Source organism: Aulonocara sp. 'chitande type north' Nkhata Bay, linkage group LG1 (genome assembly GCF_057382095.1).
Source record: "Aulonocara sp. 'chitande type north' Nkhata Bay isolate Kocher_YH1m ecotype deep benthic linkage group LG1, A_spYH_male_GT1.1, whole genome shotgun sequence".
Taxonomy (NCBI): domain Eukaryota; kingdom Metazoa; phylum Chordata; class Actinopteri; order Cichliformes; family Cichlidae; genus Aulonocara; species Aulonocara sp. 'chitande type north' Nkhata Bay.
The window spans coordinates 20,957,169-20,971,515 of NC_141344.1; the positions used below are offsets into that span (position 1 = coordinate 20,957,169).

A 14,347-nucleotide genomic window follows, 5' to 3' on the forward strand; every position below is an offset into this window, starting at 1 on the left:
ACGCTGATCTCACTTAGCTTGACACACATCATCGAGTCCCACCCTTGGAAATCAGGGTGATGTCAACTGCGGGCAGCACATGGGGGTCTAGATTATCCAGTGCATGCTCCAGATGATCTTATCCAGACACCGCCCGCTCATCCATGAATAGAAAAGCACAATAAACATTTGATTTGTATCGTTAAGGGCTGGTGTTTGCTTTCGTGACTGTTTCTTTGGCCCATTTTGAGTGATTTATCTGAGGCCCTGATGTTTTTCACTTGCCTGTGTAAGTGACCCACAGTTTCTCTCTGCAGCTGAACCCTGAGCCCATTCAGCTATAGAAGCGCTCAGGGCTGAGGTCACTGTGGGAAGCCATCTAACCCAGAAAACAGGCATCTGCCAGACATTTTTTCACCAGCAGACAATCCCATAAGATGTTCCAGTTTCAAATCAGTCTCTATGAGGATGTTTTGGAGAGGAATCAGATGGATTGGTTATGGGCATTAGGGTGCTATTCGAACACATGAGCTTGAGGGTGAGACAGCTAGAGATAGCCTTTACTTGGAATGCAGAGGGCTTGTGCAATTTAGCTACGGAGATCAGAAACTCACAATTCTGAGAATAGTATTTGCAATAAAAAGCAGCACATTTTTCTCAGATTCTGAGATATAAATACCTCTTAAAAACAAATGTGGACACCAAATCTGTTTATCACACAGCAAACCCTGTTAATCGTATATCATCATGCAAGACACCCATAAAAGCAGAGTCTGTGTTGTGTTTAGTGTTTTTTTCAACAATCCCGTTTACATTATTAGCTCAGAGCCTTGACTGATCTGTTTCTACACCTGATCTTATCAGTGACCTGCCAGTATAGAGATATGTGCACGGTGCTGACTGTTAGACCGGTGTGCAGGTCGTTATCTCATCTCCTGAACTCAAAATGAACTCCCAGTTTCCTTTCAGAAGGACAAATGAAGGCGAGTTGCTTTTTTACTGTAAACTATAAACGTGCATTGTGCAGGCGAGCTGCCTGGCTGACAAGACGAGAGACAAACAAGTGCCCGAAATGACAGCTTGATGCCGAAACAATGTTCCTGCAATGCTGTCTCTGTTTTCACTGAAACATGAGGATGAAGAAGACAAAGGTGAGCAGTACGTGTAAGAACAGTGGTTCTTTGTTGCACAAACTGATGTGTTTTGACACACGCAGACCTCACCGCTGCATGTCACGTGCATCAAGTGATTCATCTTCTTTAGTGGTTACTGGAACAATGAAGTCATGTTGTAAAGCACCTACAAGACCTGTTACACGATCAGACAGGTAACCAGGCCAAGCGCTGATCCGAAGCATTCTCTCTGATATTCATTTCAGCGTCTGCACCAGCCAAAGTGGAAGTTTCTGGAGTGATGCTGCGGCTGATAGTGGGCCCGCTCCGTGACACTCAATCTGCCGCAAATCAGATCAGTGCATCCAATCTGCGTTGCTTTTCAAGAAGTCTGAATGAAGCTACCTAACTGAAAAGACAAGGGTAGGGATAAAAATAAATAACAACAACAATAAATGGGTTCTGTTATTGTGTACTGTTTGTGTAGTCAGGCACTGGCTCCATGCGGTCTTAACCCCTGGGGGGTCCTAGAAAAATGCATACACTATTGGTCTTAGGAGCCACAAATCGACCACGCCCAAAAAAGTGCTATAAAAAATTTATATATTAATATTTTTTTCCACTTTAAATTAGCCAATCTTTTAGACCTACTTCTCCTTGAAATATTCATGTCAAGTTTTAATTACATTTCGCGGATTTTAACCCTTTATATCCCGGTTTCGTCACATGAGCGCACTGCTTTTTTTGCCCCAAAAAACAAAAAACTTGAATATTTTCCAAAAAAAACATTTGAGGTAATATTCAATTGTTATTATAATTAGGCCTTTGGATGGACTAAAGATTGGCACCAAGAGTCATTTCGATCGCCTTTTATTTTTTTTCCAGGAGCGCATTTCATAAAATGCACACTATCGACCACGCCCAAAAAGTGCAATAAAAATATTAAATATTAATTTTTTTTTTCACTTTAAATTGGTCAGTCTTTTAAAACTACTTCTCCCTGAAATATTCATATAAAGTTTTAATTATATTTTCGTTGTTTTAACCCTTTAAATTACAAAAAACTAAAAAAAAAAACTAAAAAACTAAATATTTTCCCAAAAAAACATTTGAAGTAATATTTGATTGTTATTATAATTAGGCCTTTAGATGGACTAAAGATTGGCACAAACAGTCATTTCGATCGCCTTTTATTTTTTTTTTCAGGACCAGAAAATGGTCTCCAGGCGGCAAATGCTCCTCCTCTAGGCCGAAATAAGTGCATGTTGCCGGGCTAAGTCGCGACGATCACCGGGGCACGATCACCGGGGACTGCTTTTTCCAGCCCACACGTCCGATACCACGTGACAACAAATACGTCATTTCCTGTTGACTAAAAAAAAAAAGCACCCTCTCATGGTCCTAGGGACCAAAAAATGGTCCCGCACGATCAGCGGGCGAAGCCGCCTCAGCACGCCGGAAAAGAGGCGTCATTTCCCGCAGGTCTCTTTAAGCAGCCCGCTGTTTTCCAGCCCCGGGTCAAATGTGGAGCAAGGGCACCACCCGGTGGACAAATAAAAAAATTACAATTCTAAGGCCTCTTCTCCAAAACAAAAACGAAACCTAAGCCATCACCCAGATGTTAACGGTATAAATCCTGCAGTGAAAAATAGCGTTTATAAAGGGTTTCAATGGGGCACAAATCGACCCTAGGATTAATAGCGTAAGTTTATCGCTAGCTTAGCCACTGAAGCTAATTTCCGGAAGTCATACTGAAATTTTAACAGTAAATGTGACCAAACTTTTTTTTGCAGACTTTCGCTATATTCCATTCAACACTGTGCAAATGGCATGTAATCGAAATTTGAAAATAGCCACAAATCGACCCAAGATCCCCCAGGGGTTAAAGAATCGCAGCTGGGTGAAAACGACGTGTAATTAAACTAATGTCTTTGCTACCTTTGGCAGTAGTTTGCTCAGAGTCCAATTAAATTCATATTTGGGTAGTGACTCAAGTAGTTCAGCAACTTTATCTCTATTTTGAATCAGGGATGCCTGAAACTACAAACGGTTTTGGGCCGTATTATTTCACTTTTATTTTCCACGCCCTATTATTGTTTTCGTGCTGAAAGCTGTGAAGGCATGCCCAGGTGATGTGTTCACCAGGCTGCTCAACATTCGTGGAAGAACTGTCAATGCTCCGGGCTCACTCACTATGGCAATACCTAATACAAATACATGATATAATATGACATATGTCCGATATACAAGCCCAGACTAACTGAATACAAAACCAAAGCTGAAATTCCCGTGATTTCCTTTAAACTGGGGGGGGGGGGAATTCGTTTTAATTATTTTCTAAGTAGTCTCAACAACTAAATATCTCACCCTGAGTAGTTTTGCTGTTTCTCTAACAGCCAAAATGACATTTTTACAATGACAGCGGGCTTATTTACAAGCGACAACCATGAGGAGTGCGAGGGGCACGGCTCCGCTTAAGCCTGAGCAGTCCCGGTTTAAAGCTCCCGTCCCTCCTCAGCGTGACTGAGGATCGTGTTCATCTGCTGACACCTGCTGGATGTTGTATGACTGCAATCAAGTAGAAAATGGAAAGCTTGTTGGGTTCTTTAGTTACATTTATTTGTAGAAAGCCTCTTCTCAAACTGTGAAATGAGAACAGCCACGTCCACAGTCATGAAACAATGCTTTAATTTGTTGGTTATAACAGACACAATTAACTCATCTAGAGTTAATGACCTGGGACAGTATAACAAACATTTCTGCCCACATATCCTCCTCCTTTTCCTTTTATGTTACAATAAGTCTTCTAACAAGTCGAAATATTAAAAAAAAAAAAAAAGCTCAAATGAATAAAATAAAAAGGTGGATGTTAACCTGTGATCAAATTATCTCAGCTCATCACCTCTTTTAATCGCCTCTCAGGAGATGGTTGTTATTAAATTGGAACATCTTCTTCCAAGGTAACAAATAAACTTCTGAGGCTTGGATCTGATTTTTTGTCACAGAAAATTCCTCGAAGCTCTACATCTACAAGTGACACAGAGAAGTAAACCATTTTTTACATTTTTCACATGGTTTGGTGAGTTCATGTTATCAAGCGCCTTTAGACTTGTGACATTTCATTACAGTCAGAGGCTGTGAAAGAACTCACTGCCTGTTCACTACTTTACCTACTTTTTCTGTCTGCCATGTTTGAGTGTGTTTATTTAGTCTTTAATTGTAGACACTGGGATAAAAAGTAGAGCAGAAGAGTAACTTGTTTGCATCCTAAAAGCAAACCCACAATCATTGGACAATAAAATGAGGACGCATATCTTTGCATGACAGGAGCTGACACAGAGGACTTAAAATTAAGATGATACATACGGGGAAAAAAGAAAAACACCCTTTTACATATCGGGACATACTAAAAATAATATTCCTTAGGTCTTAAAATGAGGCAAATACAACCTCAGATGCACAACGGCACGTTGTCTGTTACATCGTGTCATTATTCATTTAACAAAGTTAAGCCAAAATGCAGAAGCAGTGTGTGAAAAACTAACTACACCCTTACTGCTTTCATAGGAACCAGCAGCAGCCAGATGCTGAAAGTAAAATGCACTTGATTAACTGATCGCCAGCAAGTGTGAGCACCTCTATAAAAGCGGAGGCTTTCAGGCTTGCACTGCAACCAAGGGACCGGCACATCTTGGAGTTATCGAGCCGACCATGAACTCCTCTGAGTGCATTTTGGACTAGTTTCTGCTAAATAAATAATGACAAGATGTAATCTTCGTGTGCTGTTGTTCATCTCAGGCTGTATTTATATAATTTTGTGACCTGGCAAAGATTACATTTTATTTTATTATGTTCAGATAAGTAAAAGTTTTGTATTTAAAAGCAGGGTTCTTTCTTCAACTCTTTACTATTACATGAACTATATAGTACAGTAATGCTCACTGTGAGCCACATATAGTCCACTTTGATCTTGAGCTTTAAAACTTATAAAAACACAGTTAAAAGGTCCAAATCTATGCACTCTTTTCATAGTTGTCCAGCGGTCGGAATTGGAGTCTTTGTCTCTGGGGCCTTATGTTTGAAACTCCTGCTCTACAGGATGCCAGTAATTTGCAAAATAAACAAATTAAAAAGTGTGTTGTAGAATATATTTAAAATGTCATCATTTGCAGTTAATGGTACTGGATACAGTCAAATTAATCTGGATTTATCTGTGAAATGGGCCATTACCGTCAACATTTGTGTCAATTTGTGAGCATTTTGTTATTTTTATTGTTTTTTAGGTATATGATTACCTGGCCTCCAAAAAAAGGCTATCACTGATAGGGTTTCTTATACAGAAACTAGCAAAGCAGTGAACAGTCGGGTGACTTCGGACACAAACACTGAATTATCCATGTATAAATCACTGAGTCTGAGCTCCCTGGTTCTTACGCTCCTGCCACAACTTCTTCTTCAGATCCAGCTCAGTGTCAGTGAACGATGCAGGACCCCAGTTAGTGATCCTCTGCGGTTCTTTGTGACCTAAAAGAGAGGGTCAAAAGAAAAGAGATGAAAAAATTACAGCGAGATGTACTGACAAACCGATCGCTGGTGTTCCTCTTTTTTTCTGCCGAGTAAGAGAAAACATTTGTGCCGGGGGCGTCAAACTCATTTTATACAGCTTAGTGTGAGCTTGGCTCTGCTAGTCTGTTGCATAACCACTGAATGATTCCTCTTTCTGACAATGGGCTTTCAGAAAATATTAATGAACCATCCATTTACAAAACTGACAAAGAGCAACCTGAGATTATTTCAACAACATTTTTTTAGTGTTTCGACATTCAGTCCACTGACACTACAAATAAATGCTTCTGTCATAAATCGAGGGCTCCTTGGCTAAGCGGCTTTAGTTCGGTGTGGTCTGGCATGCCGCGGGTAATTTTTTTATTACCAAGAGTGCCGTAAAACTGACAACGACTCAGACCTCTGGCTCGGACTAAATTAACAGTTCAGAGAACCATTCTCATAACATGACCCATTCTTAATGTCTTGTCCTGCTGCAAAACACAGAGAAGAGTCCCCAGATTTTTCCATACTTCTCTACAATGTGAGAGCTCGCCAGTCATTCATCAGGCTGGACTGAAGTCTTAGACGATGCTGCCTCTGGCCGGTGCAAATGGAAATGAAATTCATAAACGAAGAGCCCTCCTACCTGGCTGGATAAGACGCACCAGTCCCTCGTGCTTGGCCACCTTGTCTTTCCAAGTCTTAGTCTTGTTAGCTGCTCGCTCAAGTTTCCTTGTCACTTCCTGTATGTGAGGTAGGAAAACAGAGGTGTTTTATACGATTAACTGTTTCTGTTCTCATAAAAACGATTTTCAAGTGAATCTGTTTTTTTGTTAGGAGACAGAGTTCGAGATGTGCAGAGGAAGGAAAGTGGATAGATTGTACAAAGGATGTTGACAATGGGGCTGCCAGGCTGGAGGAAAGGAGAAGGAGACCACAGGCAAGAATCATGGAGGTAGTGAAGGAGGGTTGATGTGACAGAAGAGAAAAAGAGTGATCAGATGGAGGCAGGTGATCCTCTGCGGAGACCCCTAGGGGGACCAGCAAGAAGAAGAGGAGGAAGAAGAAGATAATCTTATCACAAGCTTTTCCATTTCACCTTTACTAGGGGTCAAAGTCATGCATGAACATATAATGTAAGTAGGGCATTATGTTTTTTAATCTTATTTTAAAGAAGCTTGATCAGACAGTAAGGATATACACAGTTCTGTGAGATACATGGCCTCTGTCTTCTGAAAGCTGACCTCATATTGCTTCACTGCTCCCTGCCGCTCCCTCTGCAGCCTCTCCAGCTGCTGCACGGCTGCTTTCAGGTCTCTCTCCTTGGCCAGATGCTCGGCCATTAGCTCCTGCTTCTCTGCCTCGGTCTGAGACAGCGCCCTCTGCTGCTGCTGTTGGATCCGCTCCAGTTCTGCCCTCTTGGCTGCCTCCTCTTCCAGCAGGCTACACATGAACACACACCAAGCATTCCTAAGATATTGTTTTCACTTTTAACAGACGGACGGATGGAAAATCAAATAAATTGACCACATAACCACAAAGTGACTGAGTTAAAAACTAGTAGGAGCCTTGGTAAGACTTCAGGTCAGTTAATCGGGTTCACAAACAGGGAGCTGACATCACCAGATTTACTTCCTGTATGTATCCACATGCCGTGTAGCACGTGTGTGTGTGTGGGCGTGTTTTCGAGACCTGGCCTGCAGCTTCCGCATGGCCTCCTCATCGTGCTTGGCCTGCCTCTCATCCTCTAAGGCCTCCTCCAGCCGGTGGTACATGTCCTCCAGCTCTCTGACGCGCTGCAGGTACTGCTCCAGTTCACTGGACTTCTGGGCCACCTGCTCCTCCATCTGCTGACGCACCTGAATGAGTCAAGACACAAACACACGCACAGTCATCCACATTTTTAATCAATGGGCTCTTTCACTCAGAGCAGTTATCTACACGTCAACTGTTAGTATGCTCTACTGCAAAACAAATCGCCTTTTATTGCTCTACAAAGGCATTTGTCTGTCTTGTTTTTCAACTTGGGGGGATGATTAACTTGTTGGCTCATCTGACACTCAGACCAAAGATGAGTCAGCATCCTGCGATGGATAATTTGAGCTTTTTTAGCCTTTGTTTCCCTTAAAATACAGACGGCTTAATCAGACACTCAAAACCAAGAGACAGAAAGTCACCGTTTACCGGACACATTTATTTTTCTTCTTACTTAGAAAAAAAAAATACATAAAACTGTGTCACAATGCAATCAGGTGTTGTGAGAGGCACACTAGTTACCATCTTCTCTCTCTCCAAGTCCAGTCTGTAGCGATCCTGCAGATCTAACTGAGTCTGCTTCCTCCTCTGCTCCTCCAGCGCCGCTTTAGCCGCAGCCTCTTCCATCTTCTGCAAAACCCCCAAAAAAGAGGAAAGAGTTGCTCGACTGGAAGCCACATTAGCCTGCAGGGAAGTTCTTGACTGGTTTTACTTAAAGCTGAACTTCACACAAGTAATGCTAGCATCTATTTCTAGTGCAATTAGCGATAGGTATATTTTGTTAAGTAACACCAGGGTGTGTTTAGCAAAACAATAAAAAAAAAGAGCCATCTGGCAGAGTAAAAGCAGAAGTGAGAAAGTATAACTTTTCTAAAGTTCTAAAAGAATCATACGCCCAGGCCTGCTGCTGGATGCAGGTGTCCATGACTGACATGTTCACAAACAGTAGTTTGCATAGCAGTTTTGTTTCCCTTTTTCACTGTGAGTGTCACATTAAACTCTCTGTGTTCTTAAAAAAACAACTGAATACATAGAAATAAATAGGAAGTGGACAGCACCATGATTTTCTCTGGAACTTAGGTTACACTGTAGCAGTGCTTCAACACTTTTCATTCTCTCCTGGATTAGTTTCAGGACCCCAGAAACAACCCCCCAAAAAAGAATCTATGTAGCATGAAAAATATATGAAATATATATTTTGTTAGGTTTATAAAGGTTTAAATCTTCTAGGCTCTGTTCATTGAAGAGCAAATGTTACTGTAACCAAGGCAGTCATAATTCTTCCTCCCACATGACAGGGCTTTTAGAGTTTTTAGTTGACTTAAGCACAGACAATTCTCATGGCTTCCAGCTCTCTCTGTTTGCTCTCATTGGCCGCCTGGAGTTGCCTCATCCTCTCTGCCAGGTCGTCTTCCTCCACCTGCTGCCTCTGCCGGAGCTCCCAGCGCCTGAGCCGGGCCTCGCGGTGAGGAGACAGCAGCCCCAGCCTCAGCTGCTGGATGCACGTTTGAATAGCTGCCACAAGACAGAGTCACCGGCTGAATTATTCCCACGACATTTAGTCATTATGGATTTTACGTTGAGTCAGACACTGACATTCAAAAATTCAGAGGCAACATTAAAGAAAATGAAGAGACAGTGATGATGAGACCTTTTTATGATGAGGAAATTACAGAGGGCCAGAAAATGATGAGTCAGTACCTTGAATCCATTCCTGCTTCTTCTTTTTATCTGACGCGCTTATCTCAAAGCTTTTGTCAGCACACTTTATAATAAAAAGGCATTTCTTCCCTTCTTTATCTGGCAGCGACTGCAGGAGAAAGAAATATTAGTCGCTGCTATAGCGTATGCTCATCATTTTAAAGTCTTTCGTTTAAGGAACATGTAGGACATGCAGGTCAGCTGTTTACCTCCACACAGCAGCTTTGGTCCAGAATTATGTCTCCTTTCTTCTCCTCGAGATCCTCACACACATAGTACGACAGTGAGGTGGGTCGGAGGACAAACCAGCGCTCGGTCCAGTTCTTCCTGACGTGCCCTTTTTTCATCATGTATCCCTTCAAAACACAGTGTAGGAAAGAACATATGAATACAGTAGCTACACTGGAAAGGTTAAAAAGTCTCTTGCAAAGGGCTGTCTGGGAGGGTTAGTGTAGCCAGAGGTGCAAAGCCACCTAAAGAATAATGCAGTGAGAGATGAGGGAATTTGCATTGAGGAAGCTGACATTTTTATCTCAGTGGCAGCAAAACCGTGAAAGCTCACGGTTCAGAGATTTTTAGATGGGAAATCTGAAGCTGCAAATATGAGAAATATACAGAATAACAGATCAACATCCTCTCTGACCTCCTTGAGAACGTCCAGTATGAGCTCATTGAAGACCTCATTGATGCCCATGGACAGGATCTGGTGGTTTAAACCTTTGCTGAAGTAACCCATTCCCACCAGCTCAATCAGCTCCCAGGCAGTCAGGAAGTTCTTCGAGTTCTGACGCTGCTTATATTCTGCAAAGCTCTCTTTACTCCAAACAGTCCCCATGGCTTCCGTGAGCTTTCGCAGGAAGTACTCGATCTAAGGAGATATGTAGAAGCTTTACTTGAAGCTCAGAGCTTTGGTAGAGGGAATGGTAAAACATTTCAGACTACGGGATCCTCACCTCTTCCATGACGATGACTAGCGGGTATCTCTCCTCTGACAGAAAGTTGAAAATGCACCACACTTTGAAAGCGTCATTATCTGAGATGAGCAAATGTTTTGTGTGTATATTTTTCTTGTAACAAAGTGTCCAGCACATCCTGTTGAACTCCATTATGTCGAAATCCCCACATACCTGAGATTAAAAATGCAGAATTCAGTCAAATTCAAAGTCGGAAGCACAAAGGAACAAGGGTTTTCGTGTTTACAAATGCTAAGCAGGAGACTGCTTAGAGCTTTCAAAACCTCGAGTCTGCAGGATGTGAGGTGCAAACGTGATGTAATTAAATGCCTCATTTTTATTCAAGTCAGAGCCTACGAGAGAAAAGCGAGAAAACAGAGAGAAACAAAGCAGTTTCCTGGCTCGGTTTTATCAAACTTTTATAAAATGCACGTTTGTCGTGCGTTTGCCGCTTGCTAAGCTGCAGAGCGAAGACACAAGGATCCACTTGTGCCAAGAGTATGTGAGGATGAAACTCATTTTATTCACAGATTTCATTAACATTCATTAAACCATTATTGCATTGATTAAAAACAAAACAAAACACATTGCTACTCTGTGTGCACTGAGCAAAACAGACCATGATTAGTCATCGTTTTCAGTGCCACAAAACCGTGTGTGAAGTGTGTGTTGGCAGGTTTTTACTATTTTTATTGTGTAACTGACTACTTTTTTTTTTTTTTTGCGTTTTTAATTTGCGTCCTACAAAGCCTTTTGAGGATTGTTCCTGGCAAAGTGTGATATCCAGTGTAAATAAAAGCTTTGGCACTTCTTAGTGTCGACAACACGATGCATCAAAGGGCCTGTTTGCAGTTAGCTTTAAAATGCATGACGGGTAAGCAGTTCACAAGCGCACAGTATCAAAGACAATGAGCAATGTTGGGGTGACACATTTGACCATATGTCCTTTGTAGACATGTCATGCTTTGAGATGTATGCACATGTACAGCAGCTTATTAAGATTTTAATTTATTGCATGGAGGGCCTTCAAGCTGGTGTTACGTGAGCAGTAACAAAATGTGAATACAACTTATCAGCTGGACAGCTTGGAGTCACGGGTGTAAATGACTATGTGGAGCAGATGTTTGCTGGTGAGACACATTTTAAAGTGTAAACAAGGTCAAAAACTGCTGAATAGGATGACGCATTTGTCATCCGAGTCTTGTCTCAGAAGTCTCAGCATTCTTGCACAAGATGCTAAAGCGAGTGAGTCAGAAACCCGTCATGTTAAAGTGAACACTGCATATTCCAGATTTTTTATTTTGGTGCATTACTGTCTTGACAGGAGAAGACAGTAGGGAGAGAAAGTGAGGGCAAATGATGCACAGGAAAGTGGTCTGGGGCAGGCTTAAACCCAGGAGTCTGCAGAAGCCTCACCTGGTTAAGCCAGGTGAGCTATGGCGCCACCCCGTGATCAGCTTGTGTTCACAGTCATTGTTATTCAGCGAGCACTGAGAGAGTGTTAACATGTCATAGTGTTTAACTGACCAACTTCTAGTTTTCACATCTCTTAGAAGTCTCAAGTATCCATACTGAGAACAACATTTGAACCAAGGCTCTTTGCTCCCACCTTGTCAAGAATAAACCTGTTGAGGTAAGGCATGTAGCCCTGGTTGGAGAGAGGCCCTTCATCGTTATCTTTGAAATGCTCTTCAAGGGCCACAGGGTCATGTGGGATCTTCATCACTGTGCACAGATTATGAGACAGCACCTGAAAAACACAACAATAAATGGACAATAAACAAAGGAACAGATGCTGCCGGGCTTTCTTGGATATTTTTATGGCAGTCTTGAAAAAAAAGTTCTCCAGGTTTTCTGAAGGTCTTTGGACATTTGCTGCTTTTTCACTCCTTTTTCATTAAGTCCTTGTATGAGACAATTTTAAGAAGAAATTTTTGTTTGTTGTTGTTTGTTAAGCCACTTACTGGTGACACATGACTCATTCAAGCATAAAGAAGGCTCTAAACTCGATGTGTCGTGAACCACTGTTGTGTCTACACCTAACAGACAACTTAGCAAAGAACCCATTTTAAGATAATATCTTTAGGCACTTTGTTAATAGCTCCCTGTCAGTGCCAGACCCAAAAGACTATCTACAGCACATCAGTATCTGAAAGTCATGTCCTTAAGAGAAAAGAAAAACTCCAGTCTAGACCCTTTAATTGATTCTTCTACTGTTTCCTGAAGCCTCATCAGAAATGGTCTCAGTGGACGGGTGGATATCAAGAAGCCGTTCTTAATGAAGGCAAACTACAAAAAAATCAGTGGTAACAGATCTTACTGAGCGATGAATCCAGATTTGAAATGTATGTTTCAAACCATCATCAGTATGTATGGAGGAGGCAAGGGGAGAGAGGTACAACAGTGAGTGTCTACAGTCATCTGTAACACAGGGTGGAGGCTCTGTCATTGTGTGAGCTGCATTTATCAATATAGAAAAAAAGCACCATCAAATTTGAATCTGTTACATGCAATATCATCTGGAAAGCATCTGATTGGCACTGGATTAATTGTTCAGAATGACAATAATTTCAAACACAATGCCAGTGCAGTAAAAGCACACCAAGGTGGTTATGCTTGGATAGGATAGACACAATGAAACACTATGAGTCATGGACTGGCCTCCCCAGAGCCTAAACCTCAACATTTTTAAAGCAGCGTGGGATCATCCTGACAGAGAACAGAAACAACGAAGAGCTTTAATTGTCCTTCAAGAAGCCTGGAGAGCTAGTCCTGAAGACTTCGTAAAATAAATGGCAACAAAGCTGCGTGAGAGTTCAAGTCCAAGACGGATATTGACTTTTAAGTTTGTATGAATTTTATAAAATGTTTTTGCTTCCTATTCCGCATTTCCACCTATCATTGCACACATTTCAATAAATCGCTCCACCTATTTCCTATTTTCCTAGCAAATACAAAGATGAAGGCCAGCTTTTGGACAGTACATTACCTCAACATATGTCAAATTACACTTCCTCAAAATAACACACACGAGGTTAAATTAAAGGTTAGGCTTGGGTTCACTCTCGCCGTTTTCATGTTTGCAGATATGCATGCAAAACACTTCTAACATTTACAAGCACTGCTGACCAAGCGTTAACTCCAGTTCTTGAAGATGAATGTTCACTCCTCAGAACAAAGCTTGTCCCTGGTGATTAGTGCGACTGCGTTAATGCACCAGGGTACAAAAGGTTTTACGGCTTCGTGTGAATAGTTCAACAAGCAGTGTGTATAAATACATCTCCATAAATAGGGACTTTTTCAGTTTTCCTGGCTGTGCTGCAGTGTCCATATGTTAGAGATGAAAAACCCTGCAGGAGCCTTGAAGTCAGACAGTGTCTTTGTCAGGCTGGGCACACAGACAGCAGAGCCACCAGGCAAACAAACTTAGGCCCAGGCTGTCATACAGTAAAACACCACCTCTTTCTACAGTGGAGCTGCCTGAAACTGGATTTTCTTTGACAGTATATGTTTATGATAACATGATTATATGTTTAAGCCCACGTTTGTAACAATCCCTGCACTCAGCATAATTTGTGATTGAGGGAAACACGTATAAAATTGAGTGAAAGTTCACGGATTTACTTTCACTAAGTTTTAACTAAGTAAAACCAACTCAGCCGCGTTTATCACACATAAAGTCAGAAAAAAAACAGTGAATACAGGAAGTGTCATTTATTCAGCGGTTACGTTACTGAGTAAAAATAACGGCAGAGTTTAAGTATTAGTGTCCTGCAGAAGAGGCTCTGAACTGGAAGAAGAAAAAAAGAACCGAAACGCACCTTTAACTGAGACTTGGAGACTTTTCCACGCTGATCCACGTCCAGGGCTGTGAATGCGTGCCATATGGATTTCAAAAGCTCCTCTCGCAGCCACATTTTGTCCCTCAGCAGCACCGCAGGAGGTGTCTGTGTGTCTCTCCGTCCGTCTCCCTCTCTGCGTATGTTTGCGGGTTTGAAACTATCCGCCTCTCAGAGAGAAGCGCTGCGCTAGAGGTGCAAAAAAGGGAGAAGTGTGATAGCGCCACATGTTGTTTAGTTTTTTTTATGCGTCCCGCTGCTAGTGGAAGTTTGTTCAATTCAATTCAATTCAATTCAATCTTTATTGGCAGACTACATGTCCATAAAAACAAGACAAGAAACACACACACACAACTCCCCCCCCCCCCCCCCCCCCACACACACACACACACAACACAAGGTATACCATTAAATATATATATGTATATAAATAAGTATATAAAGCATTTGTAAAAATATA

At 41.7% G+C, this 14,347-nt stretch overlaps 1 protein-coding gene across 1 annotated transcript; it reads right to left on the reverse strand.

Annotated features, from left to right (window-relative positions):
• Positions 1–3,762: 3,762 nt before the first annotated feature.
• On the reverse strand, positions 3,763–14,054 carry swap70a (switching B cell complex subunit SWAP70a). Its single transcript, XM_086287812.1, has 12 exons — positions 13,870–14,054; positions 11,658–11,798; positions 10,049–10,222; positions 9,739–9,963; positions 9,305–9,451; positions 9,096–9,204; positions 8,728–8,909; positions 7,917–8,024; positions 7,332–7,498; positions 6,884–7,082; positions 6,286–6,382; positions 3,763–5,615 (listed from the first exon to the last, which is right to left on the reverse strand). Exons 1-12 carry the CDS (start codon positions 13,963–13,965, stop codon positions 5,497–5,499), a joined length of 1,764 nt encoding a protein of 587 aa, XP_086143938.1. The 5' UTR covers positions 13,966–14,054; the 3' UTR covers positions 3,763–5,496.
• Positions 14,055–14,347: the final 293 nt, after the last annotated feature.